The 22,516-nt window shown below is 44.1% G+C and overlaps 2 protein-coding genes across 4 annotated transcripts in view; one reads left to right on the top strand and one right to left on the bottom strand.

Annotated features, from left to right (window-relative positions):
- The window catches only part of LOC133048184 (keratin, type I cytoskeletal 9-like), a 98,848-nt gene extending 82,622 nt beyond the window's left edge, over window positions 1-16,226 (top strand). Inside the window, exon 4 of the mRNA XM_061131805.1 lies at window positions 13,997-16,226. Coding sequence (XP_060987788.1) covers window positions 13,997-14,013 — 17 coding nt within the window. The 3' untranslated portion in view covers window positions 14,014-16,226. The remainder of the gene's footprint in view (window positions 1-13,996) is intronic.
- The window catches only part of TRAF3IP2 (TRAF3 interacting protein 2), a 43,619-nt gene that overhangs the window by 18,650 nt on the left and 2,453 nt on the right, over window positions 1-22,516 (bottom strand). For all 3 annotated transcript variants that reach the window (XM_061131511.1, XM_061131510.1, XM_061131509.1), the window contains exon 2: window positions 10,948-11,778. In XM_061131511.1, coding sequence (XP_060987494.1) covers window positions 10,948-11,770 — 823 coding nt within the window. In that variant the 5' untranslated portion in view covers window positions 11,771-11,778. The remainder of the gene's footprint in view (window positions 1-10,947; window positions 11,779-22,516) is intronic.

Below are 22,516 nucleotides of genomic sequence, written 5' to 3'. Positions count from 1 at the left end.
GACCAGGATTTGGAGGGTATCTTTGAGAATGGGGAGGTAGGACCACAGAGAACACTTTGGTCTAGGATGAGCTATATCACCAGGTTTTGCTGTTATAGCCTTCCTGGGTCAGGTCACATACATTTCAAGGGGTCCAGATCACCACTATTCCTACCATAATTCCCCAAGTTTTAAAACCCAAGGCTAGGAGAAATTATCCTCATGATAGCTACAGAATCACTACTTGCTCATTTCGTTCCCTGGACATTCCCGCCGCCCCCCCCCCCCCCCCACACACACACACCAGTCCCTCTTTGCTGCTGTTCAGTTGTTAAGTTGTGTCTGACTCTTTGCGACCTCATGGACTGTAGCATGCCAGGCTTCTCTGTCCTCTACTATCTCCCAGAGTTTGTTCAGATTCATGCCCATTGAGTGGGTGGTGTTATCTAACCCTCTCATCCTCTGCCGCCCCCTTCTCCTTTCTCCTTCAATCTCTCCCAGCATCAGGGTCTTTTCCAATGAGTCAGCTCTTCGCATCAGGAGACCAAAGTATTGGAACTTCAGCTTCAGTATCAGTGCTTCCAATGAATATTCAGGACTTTCCTTTAGGATGGACTGGCTGGATCTCCTTGCAGTCCAGTTCAGTTCAGTTGCTCAATCATGTCCGACTCTTTGTGATCCCATGAACTGCAGCACGCCAGGCCTCCCTGCCAATCACCAACTCCCAAAGTTTACCCAAACTCATGTCCATTGAGTTGGTGATGCCATCTAACCATCTCATCCTCTGTCGTCCCCTTCTCCTCCTGCCTTCTATCTTTCCCAACATCAGGGTCTTTTCAAATGAATCAGCTCTTCGCATCAGGTGGCCAAAGTATTGGAGTTTCAGCTTCAACATCAGTCCTGCCAATGAATACCCAGGGCTGATCTCCTTTAGGATGGACTGGTTTGATCTCCTTGCAGTCCAAGGGACTCTCAAGAGTCTTCTCCAACACCACAGTTCAAAAGCATCAATTCTTCTGTGCTCAGCCCTCTTTATAGTCCAACTCTCACATCCACACATGACTACTGGAAAAACCATAGCCTTGACTAGACAGACCTTTGTTGGCAAAGTAATGTCTCTGCTTTTTAATATGCTATCTAGGTTGGTCATAACTTTCCTTCCAAGGAGTAAAGCACCTTTTAATTTCATGGCTGCAATCACCATCTGCAGTGATTTTGGAGCCCCCAAAAATAAAGTCAGCCACTGTTTCCCCATCGATTTCCCATGAAGTGATGGGACTGGATGCCATGATCTCAGCTTTCTGAAAGTTGAGCTGTAAGCCAACTTTTTCACTCTCCTCTTTCACTTTCATCAAGAGGTTCTTTATTTCTTCATTTTCTGCCATAAGGGTGGTGTCATCTGCATATCTGAGGTTTTTTATATTCCTCCCAGCAATCTTGATTCCAGCTTGTGCTTCACCCAGCCCAGCATTTCTCATGATGTACTCTGCATATAAGGGACCCTCAGGAGTCTCCTCCAGCACCACAGATTGAAAGCATCAATTCTTCGGCACTCAGCCTTCTTTGTGGTCCAGCTCTCACATTGGTATAGGACTTCTGGAAAAAACCACAGCTTTGACTAGATGGACCTTGGTTAGCAAAGTGATGTTTCTGCTTTTTAATGTGCTGTCTAGGTTTGTCATAACTTTCCTTCCAAGGAGCAGTGTCTTTTAAATTCATGACTATAGTGACCAACTGCAATGATTTTGGAGCCCAAGGGAAAAAAAAGTATGTCACTGCTTCCACTTTTTCCCCTTCTATTTGCCACAAAGTTATGGGGATAGATGCCATGATCCTTGTTTTTTGAATGTTGAGTTTAAAGTCAGCTTTTTCAGTCCCTCTTAGGAAGAAGTAAATGAATGAAAACTTGGCTCTTTTCCCTGGGAAGTAGCCAAGCAGTTGGCAACACCTCACAACTGTCTCAGCCCTCTCTTGCTAAAGGCCATGTGCACTTGGGGTCAGGCGGTTAGAAGAGGGCAGGTCTTAGAGCAAAGCCAGTCCTCACATTAACTTATATGAATTTCTTACCTGGGAGAAAGTTAGCCCCAGCCAGGCCCAGGAGTTACAGAGTCCCAAAGGATTAAAGGCAACCAGCCTGACCCGGTGAGAGAAGAGAAGTGAGGGCCAGAGGAGGGATGCAAGGAACCCAGGAAGGGTGGGAGAGGAAGGTTCTGAGGGAAGTGTCCAGATCCAACGGGGATCGAGTGTGGGAAGTCTGAGAGGCTGGGATGCACGTTGGGGTGAGCTCAGCCTGTAGAAGGACTGGAGAGAGGCACGTAAAACCCCGCAAAAAGAGCCATGTGGATCGCCCCCTGAGCATGTCCTGGGGATCCAAGCATTCACCTCTGCCCAAGTAAGAACTTGGATGATCAAGCAGGCATAGCTAGTTAGGGCAAGAAGGAACCTTGATCTTCAAAAGATCTTTACTGGTCTTTATTCTTCTTCTGATTATAAAAGTAGTAACCAATTTGCCTGTTGTGTAGGTAGGATACTTGCAGGGAAGTAGGGTGAAACAAAACTTGCAAGCAAGCAAGAAATAACAGAAAAAGCAAGTCGGCAGCACCAGGATGTGGAGGGTGAGAATGTGGTTAAGATTTTTATTCTTGGTTTGCTAAGTAGTCAAGAACCAGCTAGAGGAATATGGCCTGAAGTACAGAAGACTAGTAATATGTGTGTTCATTAGTGTGGCCACTAGCGGGTCCCCACTATGTGCGCTCAGGAAACTTGACTGAGTGACTCTGCAAATGTGCCCCAGCCAGTCTTTCTGAACCCAGGTCAGATTCCCTGGGTTCGGTCTATTGTCTGCTTTGACCCATGACACCAGGTCATGCTTCCTCTGGCAAAACTGACCACATCCCTCTGAACACAGCTTGTCTTGTGACCCTGACTGTGACCCTTGCCCTGCTGTTGGTTAGGCCTGGTCATGATATCTGGGGCTTAAGGAAGGGGAAGGGGCTAAAAGGATCTGCCTGGGCCTACCCCCTGGCTGACAAAGACCAGGGCTTGGATGGCATCGCTAAGAATGGGGAGACAGGACCACAGAGACCCCTATGATCTAGAACAATATAAAACAAGGTTTTGTTCTTATGGCCATCCTGGGTCAGGTCAGATAAGTTCCAAGGGGTCCACCTCACCAGCTGGAATTTCGGGACTATAGGACTGGTCTCTCCTGCTGCTCTTTTCCTCAGTTGTTGTTCACTCACTAAGTCTTGTCTGACTCTTTGAGACCCCATGGACTATAGCCCTCCAGGCTCCTCTGTCCACAGGACTCCTCAGACAAGAATACTGCAGTGGGTTGCCATTCTCTTCTTCAGGGGATCTTCCTGACCCAGGGATTGAACCCATGACTCCTGCATTGGCAGGCAGATTCTTTACCACTGAGCCACCACGAAGGGCCCTTCCCCAGTTAGAACAGGGCAAAAAGTACCATTGCCATCAGGTCATTAGGCAAGGGCTAGCCATGTTTTTAGGTGAGTCTTGTATGGATAGATCCTTTACAAAGCTAGCTATAGATAGAGCACTCCAGAGATTTCCTATTGCATTTAAAATCCACCTTGCATGAATGGGGTCCCTGCCATTCTTGACTTTATCTCCTACTACACTCTCAAAAGTTCAGCAAGCCCCAGCTACCCGGGCTGTCTTTGTTCATCTTGAACGCCAAGCTAGTCCCCACCTCTGGAAGCCTGAGTCTGCCATCCCCTCCGCTCAGAGTGTTTTGTCCTGTAGCTTTACAGATCAACTTCTTGACATTCAGGGCTCAGCTCAGATATCATCTGTTCACCAGTTACTTATCCCATCTCACCACTGTACTTTCTTCCTAGCACTCTTCATGTTTGTGTAAGTAAGCATGACTCCTACTTGTCAACTTCTTGCCTGCCTTGCCTACTTCCTACTTGACTCTAAGCTTTGTAAAAGCATGCACTGTGTCTGTTTGCCTCCACATCTCAAAGCACAGTGCCAATACCTGGGGGATGCTCAATCTATGAATGAAGACTGAAGAGTTACAAAGTCAACTTCATACATACGCACAAGCAAAGCCATGTAGGATGGCACAATCTGCCTGCTAGGTCTTGGGTCTTCTAGGCAATCTATTTCTCATCTGCTATCCATCTGGGGTATTTTTCAGGGTCTCCTTTGGAGGCAGGAAGAAGAAAGAAAAGGTGAGAGAGGAGCAAATTTGCTAGTGGCCTTGAAAGTTTTTAATGCTTAGAGCCATTCTTGCTTCCCATATCTATTAATAAATGGTTAATAAGGTTATATTTGCTTTAAAAGGACTACCAAGCTCTAATCATAGGGTTTGTTTCTTTTCCAAAAAGTGTATGTTAGTGCTGTTAATCAAAAGCCTCTGAAGCAAGGTCATATGATTTCGAACCGATTATTTCTCGCACAACATGTTTTTGTCTCATAGCAACAAATCATATCATTAAAATCACTAAGGCATGAGGACTAAGTGTTTGATTAGCTGTAACTCTTGTTTCTGAAATGGCCACCTGTGATAAAAACTTACAATGGTTTATGTGAGCAGATGAAAATGATCCACCTCAATTTTAGAATTAGGGTACTGACAAAATAGTTCTCTATGCTGTCTTTTGATTGTTTAAAACAAAGGAATATTGACTATCAGAGGGTCAATCAAAAATAAGATTTCCTTTTTAAGTGGAACTTGACTGGTTCCACTGGAACTTGGCTGGTTGTGTGAAGAAGTTGCGAAATAAAATCTACATTTTCAGGTAAATGAACGTCTTTTCATTGCTCAAGTTTTGATAGTTTCCTTCTACTATTTTGACCAAGGCTTGCTAGTTTAGTTGGGTATGGTATGTATAATAATGGCTAATATTTACTGAGTACTTGTTACATGCCAAGTACTGTTCTAAGTTCCTTATTCAGGGGAACTGAATTATAGAGTTCAATTTTTTGCTTTCCTGAAGATGAAGTTAAACTGAGTAAAAAAATCCAAATTCCATATCACAGTCCTTGCCTCCTTCATTTCCTAGCATATCATTCTCTCACTGCTCACTCTGTTCTATCTCCACTCACTTGCTTTCAGTACATTAACAATACTAAAGTCCTTGCTTCCTGGACCTTCTCATCCTTCAGCTCAAATGTGTCCTCCTCAAAGAGGCCTCCTCTCACCATGCTATTAATGCTTGCTCTAACACCTGGCTATTTTGTTTATAACATGTACTCTTTGTTATTTTGTTTGCTGATTTCTACTTATCAGTAGACTTATCTCCAGTAGACTATGAACTCCACAAAGACAGGATGTTGTATTCACTACTGTACACCCAGTGCCTAGCATAGAACTGAGCAAATATTTGGCTAAGTTGATGAACAAATGAGCAGGTCTGTTTCTAAATCCCAGTGACCTCCTTTCTTTCCTCTGCCCTCCCATAAGACAAGTAAAGAGATGGCCTTTCAAAGGCTTGAGATCACAAAGCCTCTACTCATAATTAGGGAATCACTTCTTTTTCTAGGAAGTAGGGAACAGATTTCTTTTTATTCATTCAACAAATATTACTGAACTTCTATGGCTAGGCATGCAATGACTAGAGATAAATAGGCTATAGTTCTCCTGAGCTGCTCAAAATAAATCAGGAGAGAAAGAGAAAATCTGTTTGTCTGTGGATGTCTGTTTTGAAACATAAACCCACACTCGTTAGTGTATGAGTAGGAGACATGCAAGCCAGCAGCCACCTACACGGTAGACTTAAGAACAGCTCCCCAAGATATCTCCTCCAGAGACTTGTGCTCTATGCCTAAAATTCCATCAAGAGATTGTATTCTGTAGAAGACAGAGACTAGAAGGTGGTGGGGGATGTGATAGACAAGTGATTTGTTAGCAGAGTAACTCCTAGATTCTGACGCAGCGTTCATCATAGAACAAAAATACAAATCTTGCACAATCATGCGTGGGTGCCCAGAACTGTATGTTGCTCATCAATCTTATGATCCTCTTGGCGTGGGTTACCCATGGTCTTCCTGTTACTGGGCTTTGACCACTTGGAATTTGTAAACCAAATCCTAAACAAGGTTTTCCACTTATCAGTCAAAAAATTCAACATTTTTCTTCCTTATTAAGAATGATATTAAAAGAATTTATGAGGGAGAAAGTAAAATGTGGTTTTCAAGTTGTCAAAAAAAAAAAAAAAATGATGATATAACACAATCAGTTTAGCCAGGAAGACAAGGTGGCCAACATAAACTGTTACAGGAACTCCCCCAGCTGTAAACAGCTGTAGTTCCTGAAAGGGACTGCCTATCTTTATCATCTCTTCCATCTGCTTTGTTTTTGCCTTACTTTTAAATGTACATGCATTTTAGCACACAAATAATTATGTTTGGGGGTCTATATGAGCAATAGTGGGCATGTGTCCATGGGTTTATTTTATTCAGTCTCTTTGGTATAGAAAGCAAAAATTTTACAGTAAGATAAGACCACTTTAGATTTAATGCATTCTTTTTTTTTTTTTTTCCAGTTTATTTGCGTCAAGGGTTTCATTTGATTGCAGAGCCATGACCTCCATTCTGGTGACCTTCAGAGGAAGGATTTTGAGGCAGGAAGAGGCTGACTTCTCTGGGGGATGATGGGGAAGGAAAGAAATAGACTTTTCCACTTTTTGTTTTCACCTGCTTTGATAACTTTTTTTTTTTACATGAAAGGAGTGACTAGTAACCATTTGCGCTTTAACTTGTAGGGGCTAAGCTGTGCCATTTGCATGATGAGCATTTATTTATATTTTCACTAACAGATGAGGAAGTAATGCTCTTCTAAAGCCACGTAGAATCACGTAGCCATGGTTTCCAACTGCAAGAGCATCGCTTAGGTGAACAGCTCTTTTGAAGCGGTTTTGTTGGTAATTAAGTGCAGTGATAGTCCTGACATGAAACTAAGCATTTGTACACCTGCTTTGAATGCTTAAAATCTGTGCCAGCGAGAGGGATCTAGAAGTAGAGGGGTACTTTACAGGGCTGGGCTGCAGGATCTATTTAAATAATAGCAATAATAATGAAGAGCTGCTAGTTATTGAGAGCTTACTACAAGCCAGCCACTTTCCTGGTGTCTTTAATACATTATCTCATTTAATCCTCATAGCAACCTTCTCGGGAGCCATTGTTATAGGAGGCTTCAGAAATATTCTGAGTTTGCAGTGCTCTGAGGACAAAATATAAGCACTGGTTTTCCCAGACAAAACCAGCCCAACCCTGACCCTCTTCCCTGTAATGAGAGGCCCCTGGAGGCCAGGGCCAAGGCACACTCGGGGTGATTTAGGGTGAGCCCACATGTTCTCATTTCCTTTTACTTTTTTCTTTTTAACTTTTATTTATTTTTTACATTATAAAAGTAACGCCTGTTTGCTATAACAAATTTAACAAAAGTATAGAGAGTTAGAAGAAAAATCTCCCTGTCTCTCCTGATTTCTTATTCCCCTCCCCCTCACGATCACTGTTAATGGTGGTGGCCATCTTCCAGTCTTTTTAATGTTTTTAAACATATATAGTTTAAAAAATAGCATGTATGGGATCCACATAGCATGCTTCTCCTTTAATCTTTTTTATGTCAGAGTGTAGTAACAGGGGCCTAATAGTCTATTGTATAAATAAATCACAACTTATTTACAATAATTTATATCCTTTATAACATAATTTGATAATTATTTATAATTATTGACAATAATTTCCCCCTTATTGATAGGCATTTTAGATTTTTTATTCTTACTCTAATGCAACAATGCTTTAATAAAAGTCCTTATTCATGTATTTTTACATGCTAATTGAATGTGTCTATAGAATAGATTCTTACAAGTGAGAGGCCGGACCAAATAGGACACGTTTAAAATTTTGATAGTGAAACTGCATCCTGGAAGACTATACCAATTTATACTCCTATCAAGAATAGATGGGGGCTTCCCTGGTGGCTCAGTAAAGAATCTGCCTGCTAATGCAGGTTCGATCCCAGATCTGGGAAGATCCCACATGCCGCAGAGCAACGAAGCCTGTGTGCCACGACTATTGAGCCTGTACTCTAGAGTCTGGGAGCTGCAACTCCTGAAGCCTGAGTGCCCTAGAAACTGTGCTCCACAGCAAGAGAAGCCACTGCAACGAGAAGCCCGTGCACGGCAACTATAGAGTAGCCCCTGCTTACTGCAACTATAGAAAAGCCCTAGCACAGCAACGAAGACTCAGCACAGCCAAAAATAGATAAAATCACAAAATATAAAAAAAAAACAAAACAAGAGTAGATGGGAATGTTCATTTTCCCATAACCCCACTAACACTAGATATTGTCCTAGGCTTTTTATTTTTGTGTATCTGATTAGGAAAAATATATATTTAAAATTTTTGCATTTCTTAAATTCAGTAATGTGAAGCTTGGTTTCATACACTTATTGGCTGTTTATACACCTTCCGTGAATTAGTCCCTCTCCTGTCCCAGTTTTCTCCTCTCTGCCTTTCATCACTTGTCTTCACTCCCAGGATCCTAGGGCCCCCTCCTTCCTCCCCAAGTCAATAGAAGGAAATAATGCGGAGCACAAGGGGAGGCAATCTGAATAAAGAAAGCAGGTGTTAAAGACTCAGAGTGTTCCCAGTGGGAGCGTTTGCATTTTAACAGAGCCTGCCCAGGGAGGGCAATGCTTACCTCCAAGGACTAGATTGCTAGTGATGACATTTCAGGGTTCAACAGGAAAAATATCTTCAAGTGGGAAGATCTTCCTGGGACCCCCAAATGATAATAGTCCATGCTTTCTCTGTCTATTACAATGAGGCTTTCTCTTGTTAGTGGTTTAAGGCTTGGCACTTAGTATCACAAAGCCCTTGATGAAGTATTAGTACTTCCACACATTAATCTAAGGAATTAACCAGACATGCAGATAAGAACGTAGGTACGTGATGTATCATATCATTGCTTATTGGATCAGAAACGGGAAACTAAAATATCCAACAATGGAAAACAGCTTAAAAACAACTTGATAGATCCATCTGATGAAATACTATGCAACATTTTGAAACAATGCTAGAAAATTATACTGAAGTTTTTTAATATCATATTAAATATATACATGCAAAAAAACAGTACATATGTCAAACCCCAATAAGGAATTATATTTGGGTGATAGAAACATGAATTAGACTTTTGGGCATATTTGAGTTTTGAAAGTGAACAAATATTATTATTATGATCAGAAAAATTATCTTTAAATGCAGAGTAGAATCTTAAAAAAAAAAAGTATTGTGGGATTCCTTTTTAACCTAAAAATCATTGAGAAAGAAATGTAAATCCTGACCCTGCCAAGGTTCAGTGATTTATGCTTAAGGAACTTCACCAGCACACTCACCCTGCTCCTGGACACTCGGAGTGGTATCCTTGCTTCACAGTCAGTTGACCACCCAACAGCCAACACCAACACCAGAGTCCCAGTTGTAGATCTCAGGGGCTCTTTCTCCCAAAGCCCTGCTGCTGCCTCATCTCTTAGCCTCACTCTTAACTCACATTCATTCTTCCCTGTTTTCGTTCAGGCATCATCTAAGCTAAATTTCTTTACCTCACATTTTCTTTTTTTAAACTGTGAATGACCTGGTTGCTGAATTTGCTTTAGGAAGCTTTATATTAAATGTACATATACAAATAAATAAATTATGATTGATTATAGGATTCGTGATTATTTCCATAATTTATTTTAAAGCTAGGCATCAGATTTGGTCAGACTCTTCAAACTGTTTTTGAGATGGTGTTTATTTGCTAAGAAAAATATTGCATCTCCCAGCCTCCCAGCCAGTGTTTCATCTGTAAAGCCCTATTGTTATTTTCCAGCAGCCTCATGGAGACTTGACATCAAGAACTGTAACAGACCTTTTACCTCAGTCTAAGAGTTTATCACTTTCAGAGATGCTTACTGTACTGATGCATTTTATTCGTTCATTGGACATAATTTGTTGAGAGTCTCGTATATATTGGTCACTGTGCTAAATGCTGGGGAATTATGGGTTGAAAATACATAATTTGCTGATGTGCAAAAGCTCACAGTCTGACAAGAGAAGTAGAAAAGGCCCAGAGTAGACGCCATACGGGCATTAGATGTGCCAATAGGCAGAGCATAAGGAAACAGAGAGCCTGAAGAAGGGAGTGATCTGGGGAGGCTGTCAGAGGGACACCTGAGCTAAGTCTTAAAAGATGTATGTAATGATGGCTGCATACACTAAATACACTACTCTTCAATGAACGAGGAAGGGCAAACTTTACAGTATACACATTAGAACTTGAGAAACCAGTTAAAAGGTATAGAACTGGCTCAAATGTATACAAGAAGGGGAAAAATCCTAGGTAGAGAGGAGAATGTGGACAATGCGGGAGTCTATGAAATAGCTCAACATGTTAGGGGGCTGCCAGTCCTTGAGTGTGGCTAGATCGTAGGGTAGGTGTGGATGGTTCAATCTCCATAGGGCTTTAAGCAACAGAAATACAGGAATGATGGGACCTTCAGGTAATGCCATGAATTTGAAGTCTCAATGACATTCTGGGCACCTTCTGATTTTTTTGACTGAAGGCCTCTTTCTCTGAGAAATCTAAGGTGGAGAACAAGTATGTAAAGAATGCCCAAGAATTTGGACAACAAAATTTTCTAAAAGTCATTTGGGATGGCTCCCTGCCTGTAGGTAAGTTTCACTTTAGGTATCCTAGAGAGCAGTCTGTTTTCTTCTTAACATTTCCTAGAGAGGCAGGTTCCAAGTGGGACGGGCTCTGGGCCAAGATAAAGCATTCTTCTAAAGCCCCTTGCAAGTCCAAACACACATGGAGAGCCCCACAGGAAGCAGAATGCCCTCCCTGCCTTCTGACCTGCCCATGCTGGTCTAGCGATGTGAGACACTGGCGCGAGATTCCCGTTTACTGTTACCCGGGCCACGGCATCCAGAGGAGAGCGACTCACTTACATGGCACTTGGTGGTCAGGGTCTCCAGGACAATAGTAGTGATAATTCCACTGAGCTTGCACGGAGGGCTCAGGGGGCAACATCTGTGCCCACGCTGGGTATCTCTGAGGTTCACACTGATGGAACTCCCTGGATCTGAGCGGTCTGGGGAGGTCCTGGAGGTAACACACGGAGGTGAGGGGTAGGGGCCTTTCCAGTTGCCTGATGCCCAGGACGTCCTGCGGCTGTGAATCATATCCCGTGTCTATTGTAGGTGGGTCTGGGGCTGCTCGGCTCCTATGCGGCCGGGGCACCATCTCCCGGCTACCACTTTGGGGGTCTGCTGAGGCATTAGGTACACTTTGGTCGGATTTGTCAGAGTCATGGCCAGTGTCCGGGGAAGTTGCTGAGAGCCAAGATCCCAGCCATTGATTATGCTTTTCTGTAAGGGAAAACTGATGCTCCTGGGGGAGGGCTCCAGCCACAGACTGAGTCTCGGGCTCCCTGGCTGCAGAGAAGCCTGAGGGGAAGTCTTTGCTGGGACCCGGGTGTCTCCTCCACAAGCTGTCTTCACTCTCTGCCAAGACTTTAGCGCGCAGTTGGGTGACCCTCGGGGACACAGGCTGCTGGAGATTTGATAGTTGCAGGGGTGGGTGAGCCTGAGGAAAGTCTCTGGAGGAAGGCCGAGCAGTTGGGGATGCAGACAAGTTGTTAGGTGCCATGTTCCTTGCACCTGGAGCAGGCGGTTCTGACTCCTCTGCCAGGGAATATTCTGAGGGGGGTTTCAGCAACTGACTTGGATATGGTTCTGATTCATCCACCTCCACAGGAATGCTTCGGTTCATTCTAGTGTCTGGAACAAGAGAAAACATGCCACAACCTCAGGAGTCAGGTCAGTTCTTGGAGTCCCCACTTCATGACCTTAAGGGACCCCATTCAAGATGTGTTTTAAATTAACAGTAGTGTGACACCAACGTGCTGGCGGAGCCCCCAGTCACGTAAAATCATTCACTTATCCTCCAGGGAAAGGCACTAAGACTTATTAAGATAATTTTTTTCTGGAAGGCTATTCAAAGAATGTGACTGGACCATTGTGTGGTAGAAGTCATACACCAGCAAGGGGAAGACATAGATGAAAACCAATGGCCAATTTCCGAGGAAAGAGAAATGATCAGAATGTGGATTGCTTCATGTGTGTTTGGAATCCATGATGAAAGAAATATCAGTAACAGATGTGGAATGACCTCCAAAATATATTGTTAAGTGATAAGGAAAAAAAAAAAAACCAAGGTGCAGACCAATGTGTAAATGGTGCTTCTATTTTGTGGGAAAAAATTAGGAGAGGGGAATGTGTGAGTATGTGTGTGTGTGCATGCACATCTGCTTGCACACATATAAAATGTATATGGAAGACACATAAGACATTGGTGCATTGGTTGCCTTTGAGAATGGAGCTAAGCTGAGGGAGAGGAGGATGAGGGAGAATTTTCACCTTCTGAGCTTTTAAACTATTGCTCCATGTGACCTATTGCCTAATTTAAAAAAAAAGAAAGAAAAAGAAAAAAGAATTTTAAAGCCTGAGTTTAAAAAGCACTGGAAAAAAGGTCATAGTGACATTTTCCAGTTATAGCTATAGGTTATTTGGAGGACTTAATTCCCTCTTGCATGATGCCTGCACGACCATCTGGCCTGTGATGTAGCAGCTCCATGGACAAGGCTCAATAAACTAGCCTTTAGCCCACAGCAGTCAGCCCACAGTCCAGGGAATACTGTTTTACCCATAGAAATAGAACTCTCAACCAACATGACAGAATAGGAAGGAAAATTGGCCTTCCCTTATCATTAGATTGGTTGAAATGATGCCCCAGAATACTTAAGCTCCAGAGGAAGGAAGGAGGCAGGTCAGGGGAAAAGATGTCTCTAGGTGAGGACAGGGAGCCAGAGCAGGGACAGTGGGAGTGAAGGAGTCACAAGAAAAGACCCCAGCGGTCTGTTCCATGAAGGCCTCATACATAACATACCTCAAATGCCATACAGAGAAAAGGAGCGGTGCTGGTGGTTGGATCGTTAAATTCCTCTTTCATTTATGTAGAATTTCAACCACAAACACTCACTGAGGGCTTACTGTGCCCCAAGGCATGATGCCCATCAGTTACTGCTCTAAGACAAGCTGGAAAAATAGGAATTCCCCTTCTCTTGAGCCTAATACCCAACCCAATGGCAACATGACAGCATGCATTTTAAGCAACATACTTTTAGAAAGTATTTTTATTTATTTGGCTGCTACTAGGTCTTAGCTGCGGCATGTGGGGTCTAGTTCCCTGACCAGGACCAAGGTTTGAACCTGGGCCCCCTGCTGAACTGGGAGCCAGGAGTCTTAGGCCCTGGACCACTAGGGAAGTCACATGCATTTTAAAATGCTGCCCCGCAGAGCAGAAGTGGGATCAGTGGTTTCCCACATTTTTCTTCGTGGCCTATAAAAAGAGATGTCAGTTTGCCATGTGTGTTCAGTTGTGTCTGACTCTTTTGCGACTGTATGGACTGTAGCCCATCAGACTCCTCTGTCCATGGGATTTCTCAGACAAAAATACCGGAGTGAGTTGCCATTTCCTTCTGCAGGGGATCTTCCTGGACCAGGGATTGAACCTGAGTCTCCTGCATTGCAGGCAGATCCTTTACTGCTTGACCCATCAGGAAAGCCCCAGTTTTCCTTGCACTCCCTGCCAAATGAATGTCCGCTAACACTTCTCTGACCCTCACTTGGTATCAGACTTACCCATCTGCTCCAAACAAGCTTTGTACCACTTTCTCACAAGAGAAAATTCCCTCAGGCTCCAAGTCCCCGCCAGCCCTCCCTCCCTCCTTGCCACAGGCTTTCTAGGTTGCTCTCTAGTCTGGGTGTGCGTCCTGCCCCATGGTTCTGCAGAGACCTCGTCACCTAAACTGATTAGACCCTGGAAAAACACACACCTTTCAACTGATCTCAGTTGATTAGACCTACCCCAAACACACATATTTCAACTACTGAGTATTTAAAAATGTTCACCACTGTTTTCTTTTCTTTCTTACAGTTTTTCTACAGCTCTGAAACTGGATATGCCATACAACATGCTCTTCATTTGGTCAGGAAGCAAAAGTATTTTCCAAAGGACTGGGCTGCATGTTACGTAAACTTCAGCAAGCATCTGTGGACCCACAGCTGAATGATGGGGGTCGGGGAGGAGGACAAGGGTGAGGGTGGAGAAGCTGCCTGAGAACCAGCCAGCAAAAGAACTAAATGCTGTCGGCTATTTCTTGGTATGCGATTCATTTTCATTTTCCACACTTCAGGTACAATTGTTTATATTCTCCCTGGGTTTCAGATGTGAATGCCTTAGAAGTACTTCCCTAAAAATTATAAAATTAAATTTAAAAAGTTGCAAATTCTCTTCCAGCTGAGGAGATTTCAAGGACTTGGAGGAAGCTAATAAAAAGGGTGACAAAGTGTGGTCATCTCCGGAGTGTGTTCACTTAACTGGGATTCTGAGGTCGTGTCCTAGGGAAGGAATTCTAGAATTGAAACTGGTCTGAAAAGGAACAAGTGGGTCCTTGGATGATAGTGAATAAACCTGACATGGCAATGAACAACCTTTTAGGAAAACGATGGGATTAGTCACTTTTAACAAACACGGTGAACCCTGATGTTTTAAATTTGTCACTACAAATATTCAAACAGCAAATGATTACTGAATCCTGTAGTGTGTCTGACACTGTGCTGTGAACCCCCTCTTCTGAAGCATATGCTCAATTAAAATTCTTTTATAGTTGATACCTACAAGTGACACATAACTCCAGAGGTCCAAGAGGGTATCTAATAAAAGGTAAACAAAATGATTTCTGGTGACATAAAACATGCCTACCTTCAAGTGGTTTGTAATCTAACTGAAGGAAAATGACTAGTACAGGAAATCAAACTAATACAAATCGAGGGCCCTTGCACTTGCCATTTCTTCTTCTTGGAACACTCTTGCCCTACATATCTGCATGGCTTTCTTTCTTTCTTTTTTAAGGCTTTACTCAGCTCTCGTCTTCTCTGTGAGGGCTCCCTGGTCACCCTCTAAAATTTTTACATGCTCCTCTCACTCCATCTCCCTTTCCTGCTTTATCCTTCTCTCAGCAGTTGTCACCATTGTATATCCTATAAAAGAGACGTTATCAGTTCTAATACCTAGTACAATATTCCTTGTGTATTGTCTCTCCTCTCCCCCCAGGATGTAAGCTTCATGAGGGTGTGATTTTCAACTCTTCTGTTCATAGCTGTCTTCCCAGCATCGAGAATTATACCTGGTACCTAGCAGGTGCTCAATAACTATTTGTTGAATGAATGAAGGATCAATGCCTGTTTTAGAGAGGAGACAGATCCATGTAGCTGGAAGGATCTCTGACTGTGAGGAAGTCAGGTCCATGAAGGGTGACGGGGAGGATTTGGTGGGCCAAGTCCTCAGAGTTCTTGAAATTAGACCACATGGGTACCCTTTCCTCTTCCTCTCAAATATGTATTAAGCTCCACTAAGTGTCAGGCCCTGAGGCCAGGCCTGAAGAGGTCCCATCCACGACAGGGCTGACCTGAACCCTTGTTGGCAGAGTAACAGTGAGCCTACCCCACAGCGTGATGGGGCATCTGTTCTCTCTGCTCAGACACGGAGTACCCGATCTCCTCCTACATCCTCAGCAGCGGGTGGGGCAGGCCTGCCGTCACCACAGGGGCCCCTCTGGCCCTAGACCTCAGCCAGAACTGACAGAACAACCCCACCACCCTCCTGAGGGTGTCACAGAGAATACGACGCCACATCAGAGGGCCACGGGCAGTTCAGTGGGTTGGGTCGGAAGTGGCAGTTTTGTTTTTTTGGTCTTTAATGTCAATATTGTAATAAAAAAGATAACTAGACATTAGAAAAAATTAACTCAGTACCCCACCTCTCCTAACCATTTCCATTTCCCTTGTTTTATTCCAGACCTCTTCTATACCTCTTCTATACACAGGCACAGCCTGTGTTCCCATCTCCCTCAGAGGGTGGAAATTGGCTTTAAGCAAAAAAAAGCCCTGTTTTCTAGCCATGATCTGGAGCAGTCTCTGACCCCGAGGGGGACAGAAGACCTCCCAGTTAGGGCCTGTTGACCCCCTTGGTGGCTGTGCTCTGGACGGTCTCAGCTCATCAGCACGACATTGAGCTCAGAAAGCCGGGAGAGGCTGAGGCTGTTGGGGGTGCAGCCAACAGACAAGTCTAGCTCATGGCTTCAGATGGATGGTGAAAGGGAGAGGCTGGCCACCCAGGGACCTCAGAAGAGTTTCTGACTCAGAAGCGCTTTCTAAGAGGCTCACAATTCAGATGCCCAGGCCCCACCCCTTGAGAGTCTAAGATAAGGCCAGGGAGCCATTTTCTGTCTAAGTCCCACAGGTTGGAGAAGGAAAAGGCAACCCACTCCAGTACTCTTGCCTGGAGAATCCCATGGACCAAGGAGCTTGGCAGGCTACAGTCCATGGGGTCGCAAGAGTCAGACAGGACTGAGCGACTAAACCACCACCACCAAGTCCCACAGGTAAATAGGTCCTCTCATATTTTACCAAGGGAAGTGTCATCTGTATGATTTGGCCATGACTATTGGGACTTTTAAATCTAATGTCCTTGAACCTAGTAACTTCATTTCCAAGAATTTCCTCTATAGAGAGATGCACTTATTTTGTAAAAACAAAGAGGCCCTGAAGATAGGCAACGCAGCAAGGTTTGTAACAGCAAAGACTGCAAAAGACTCACCCACCCAAAAAGCTTCTGCTTTTTAAAAAACCATTGTCCGGCCTTGCAATGAATACTCCGCATCGTTTTGAAAAGACTGAGGAAATGCTGTGTGAACTGATTTGGAACTATCTCTAAAATTTATCGTGAAGTTAAAAATGGAAGGAGCAGAACAGTGTGTAGAGTATATGTTACCCTTGGTCCAATCTAAGTCTGTCTCTGCCCAAGCTGGGTGGTCAGAAAGCTGGAACAGACGGTGCCTCCTGGAAGGGAATTGGGTGACTGGGAGCGGAGGTGGGCGGGAGACTTGCTTTTCAGAGCATTTTTTACCTTTTAAGTTTTGTACCAAGTGCCTGTATATTTACTTACAAGATAAAAAAGGAAAAGGAAACGCTCCACCAGTGATTCTGATGTCCACAAAGATTAAGGATCATTGAGAGAGAGGCACTGCTGAGACCACCCAGGAGAGAGTAAACCGTTCCTTAAAATACAAAAGACCATTCAGCAGAGGGTGAAGACATTTGTCCACAGTGGGGATGGGCGGACCTGGAGTGGCACGAGCTAGGAATGGAAACTAGTCCCAGGTCCACGTGCGTGCATGCTAAGTCGCTTCAGTCGTGTCCGACTCTTCGTGACCCCATGGACTGTAGCCCATCAGGCTCCTCTGTCCATGGGCTTCTCCAGGCAAGAATACTAGAGTGGGTTGCCATGCCCTCCTCCAGGGGATTTTCCCAATCCAGGGATCGAACCCAAGTCCCTTATGTCTACCTGCATTGGCAGGAGGGTTCTTTACCACTGGTGCCACCTGGAAAGCCGCTCCCTGCCGCCAGGTGCACACAACCAGGTGAACCAGTGATGCACGTGAGTCTGGTTCTTAATCTGATCTGACTCAAGAAACAGCAGTTTTCCTTCTCTAGAATCTCACTGCCCTTTGGACTGTGAGCTGTGGTTCTAGCCCTTAGATTCTGACCAGCATCTTTCTTCAAATCTCTCAGTTTTTTTTTTTTGTCCCAGTCTTTCTGGCTTCCTTTCTGCTTTCTCTCCTTCCTGAGTAGCCCGGTTTCGCAGCTAATTATCAAGACATCAGCAGCTTTGACATCCCCTGTGGCAATGCTCTCTGGAGTCCCATTCACAGAATTTCTCCTTCATTCTGTCTGTCTGTCTGTCTGTCTGTCTCTCATTGCCTCCAAATCTTTGCTCATGTCTGTTCCCAGCAACCTTTCTTTCCCCCAGCACATCCTGTGTCCAATTATCAATCTGTCTGATCTCATAGTCCCACCTTTCTCATCTCATAGTTCATCCAAAACTTCTTTTCTTCTCATCATGTCCGCCTCTCTTTCTGCAGGTCTGTTAGATTAGACCCTAGCCCTGCTGTGCATAGGACACACGTCTCTCTCAGCACACACATTCAGATCTGAAGTCCATGTTCACAGTTAACTGTGGCTTCTGCCATCCAGACAGTCTTACCCTGAATCAATACATATTTCTATGATGTGGAAAATATGCAGGACTTAAATGTAGAGGCCCTAGAGTCAAGCTCCCTATGATTGGATTCCTTCTCTGCTAGTGGCATGACTGAAACTGAAACTTCAATACTTTGGCCACCTTATGTGAAGAGCTGACTCATTTGAAAAGACCCTGATGCTGGGAAAGATTGAGGGCAGGAGGAGAAGGGCGCAACAGAGGATGAGATGGTTGGATGGCATCACCGACTCAATGGACATGAGTTTGGGTAAACTGCAGGAATCGGTGCTGGACAGGGAGGCCTGGTGTGCTGTGGTTCATGGGGTTGCAAAGAGTCGGACATGACTGAGCAACTGAACTGAACTGAAGTGGCATGATTAGATGTGTGACCTTGAGAAAATTACTGAACTTCTCTGGGCCTCATTTTTCTCATCTGTAAAGTGTGTGGAGGGGAGATAACAGCATTTGCCCCATAGGAGGGTATTGCAAGGATAAAAGAAGAAGGTATAAATAAAGTGCTGACTGTAGAGTCTGGCCCATATCAAGCTATCCAAAAACAAAGGTTATTTTGGTATTAGTTTTACAACAAATAGTTGGCTTTGGAACTGTTTTTTTAGACCATGTTTGCTTGTTTTATACTTGGATGCTAAAACTATTACATAAACCTGGTGTGCTGTAGTCACGGGGTTGCAAAGAGACGCGGTTTAGTGACTGAACAACAACAAAGTGTATGGAGCCTGTATCTTTCTAACCAACATGTGTATTTCCGGCAGATTCAGTATACAGATTCAGTATACATCATTTCATGTGGTCCTGAAACAGCTGGGTCAGAGGAGGGATATGTGGTATCACTACCATTCCTACTATAGAGAGCCTTAGGCACATTAGGTAGCTTTTTCAAAGTCACAGCCAATTCCAGCCTATAGATTTCCAAACTCTTTCCATTAAACCACATAGATCAGACACTTGCAAACCTTTTCTGTAAAGAACCAGACAATAAATAGTTCATACCCTGTGGACCACAAACTGTCTTTGTCTCCTACTCTGCTTTTTAGTTAGCTTATTTGTACACAACCCTTTAAAAATATAAATTCTTAGCAATAGGCAGGTATAGAAATAGACCATGAGCCACCTTCGGCTCAAGGGTTGTAGTTTATCAACCTCTGATATAGATTATGCTGGTAAATCAATATAAACTTAATAAAATGGATATACTTAAGAAAGCTGACCCTTTCTAACAAAGATTGTTAATATTTGTCAAATGTTTACTACAGGTCAAATATTGTTCCAGGTGTTTTGGATGTACTAACTTATCCTCACAGACACCTATTCGTAGGCACTGCATCAGCCCTATTTTAGGAATGGGGAAACCAAACTCAGGGCGGTCAAGTAACCTTCTCAAGGCCACAGAGCTAGCAAAGAGCAGAGCTGGGGTTCAGATCCAGGCAGTTCAGCACCAGAGCCTGTGCACTGAACCCTCTTGCCTCTTGGTTGGAAGCATGGACTTGCACAGCGTTTGGGGGCAGCAGAGCAAGGGGGTGGCAGGAGCTGAGTAAACCTTAGAAGTTTCTGGAATAAATAGATTTCAGACCCATTCACCTTGAAGCTAAGGAGGCGTGGATACCTGCCACCTGTGTTTTATGAAGAATGGCCAGGCTGGAAACCTGTGATGGCTTTCCTTCATGCCACTACAATAGAGGATATGGGTGAGATTGCCGAGGCATCTTGATTTGAGAAAAGCACTTGATTGGATCTCATTAAATTTTAATCATAAGCTGAATTCAAAATAAATTGAAAACTTGTTGACAGAGCACAAACAAAGGGTGATGATAAATGGCGATGCATCTAGAGAGGGGATATTTTCCAGGGGACGCCTCTGAGGCAAGGACGGATGGGATTTAATGAAGGTGTTATGTCCCTGGAAGAAGACAAATAGCAGAGCATGAAGCAGAGGAAGGGCAGCAGTGAGCAGCCTGAGTAATTAATAAACCACATTGCTGCTGCTGCTAAGTTGCGTCAGTCGTGTCCGACTCTGTGCGACCCCACAGACGGCAGCCCACCAGGCTCCCCCATCCCAGGGATTCTCCAGACAAGAACACGGGAGTGGGTTGCCATTTCCTTCTCCAATGCATGAAAGTAAAAAGTGAAAGTAAAGTCGCTCAGTGGTATCCGACTCTTAGCGACCCCATGGACAGCAGCCTACCAGGCTCCTTTGTTCATGGGATTTTCCAGGCAAGAGTACTGGAGTGGGTAATAAACCACATTACTAGCTCCTAAATGATCAAGTCTTGCTGTTACCAACTGCTTGGATTTTTTTCTTTAAGCATTCTTTGGGTCAACCATAGGGTTGAAGGGCCTTAGAGACACACAGCATGAATATTTTGGGGGGATATATCAATAAATATATAAATTTACAGCTAGGAAGGGCCTCAGATCCAATTTGGATCAGATCTTTGCAATCACAGATTCTCAAGGTCTTACTTCATTCTCCAGGGAGTCATTTTTTTCCCATAAGTGTCTGAAAGTTCTGGATTACAAAACAACAACAACAAAACTTTAAACTCATTAACATTCTTCATTTACTACCCCAATGCATACAAACTTTCCCAACGTTAGTTGGCTCAGTGGAAGTTGGTTTTGAGTGAACTATATGGCTCAGGTTCAAATTCCAGTGAGTAAATATTTCCAAGTTTACTTGCAGAATTTCCCAGACAGAGAAGTTCTTCCACTTGGTTTGCCAGAGGACTGGAAGCAGTGGTGAGCCCTGGAGATGAGGGAACGTTTACTGGCCCTTGTTCGTGTCTTGCACAGTACAGCTCACAGCATGCTGAAGGCAGTGCAGCATGACCTGACCTGATTAGAAGTTTGCTCTGGAACTCCTCTGAGCTGCTCAACTGGCTGATGGGGCTAATGGGAATGGACTGACTCCACCGTGCTGGAAGCTGGTAAACACCGTTTCCAGAACAACCTCAAACCAGCCCATGGGTTCTTTTGTTTGTTTGTTTCAGATAAGGTTTCTCTAAACACGCATTTGTGATTCTTAATTCAGTCCAGACCCCAGAATGAAGGAGAAGGGGCAGAAAGGAAAAAATCCGGAGAGGGAGAAGAAGGGATGAAAAGGAGGAAAGGAAAATGGAAGAGAAGCCAGAAGAGTGAGAAACTTTGAAGGAAAAGCTAAAAAAATTTGTCCTTTATTGGTGGAGGACAGAGGCTCACTTAAATTGTGATTTTGACATGTTGCTGGGTAAGACAAGGGGCAGTTGGAAGGGGTGGGAGAGAATGAGTGCAGGTAAAAGGCAAGAGTGTTGGAGGGGAGCTGCTGAGCCCAGAAGAGTCTGGGCCAACAGCACAGAGGAGGAAGGGTGGTGGGAGGGAGACCTGGGAACCCGGCCTGGGACAGGAAGAAGGAAAAACACTGGAACCCTTAGTGCAGGAAACAGTGAGGTGGGAAAAGCCAAGTTTCCATCATCACTGAAGTAGCTGCCCAGACCTCAGCCAGTCTGGGTCTTCAGGGTGAAGGAAGGGGGTCACGCGGGCTGGGGGCTCCCGTCAGTCCCAAACAACTTGATCTCAGCTGCCTTATCAGGAAATCACTCCAGACTGGCATAGCTTCGCAGGTCACGAGCAGGATGAAAGCTTACCTTCCTCCCTCAGCCAGTTTAAAGCTTCAAGTCTCCAGGAAGTTCTGTGTACACACACGCACACACACACACGCACACACGCACAGAGGTACAGAGCAAGCTTAACTCTCAGGCATCAACACACATGTGGGTGAGTAGGAGGCCTGCTGGGCAAGAGACGCAAAGAATGTCGAATGTCTGAGGCAGAAGGACAGCCTGGGCTTCATGAACTAAAAATACCTCGGTGACAACGCACTAGAAGAAACAGAAGAGGCCCGGGGGAGAGCTGCTTGACTCTAATCCTCGGATACTTTCTCACGGAAGGACTGCAGGGTTGTTTTGATAAGGAAATACGATCAAACATTAGGGGTCATCTCGTTGGATCTGAAAGGAATTTAAAGTTTAATATGCCTCATCTGTGTGCTCTTTTTTTTTCCCCATGCAGCAGTTGCCTGCAATTCATATGTGTTCTGAAAGACTAATCAAAAATTGTCTGTCGTGAAAAAATGATTCTAATTCAGGATATTTCTGAGATTTCAACTCTTCACAACATAGATTTAATTAAGGCAAACTACCCGCATAGCCGATCTTTCTGAGTGCCTGCAACTATGATTCTGAATTTCTGCAGCTATGACTGCCTTCTCCTTATTTTCAGAGCATTTGAAAGTCACTAGCTCCTTAATTTTGAGAGAAGCAGGCTTAAATATTTTCCATCTTTGAACCCTCCCAAAGT

The sequence above is a fragment of the Dama dama genome, chromosome 28 (assembly GCF_033118175.1).
Source record: "Dama dama isolate Ldn47 chromosome 28, ASM3311817v1, whole genome shotgun sequence".
NCBI classification, from domain to species: domain Eukaryota; kingdom Metazoa; phylum Chordata; class Mammalia; order Artiodactyla; family Cervidae; genus Dama; species Dama dama.
The sequence above is the reverse complement of the archived record's forward strand: the minus strand, read 5'-3'. Positions and strand labels throughout refer to the sequence as shown.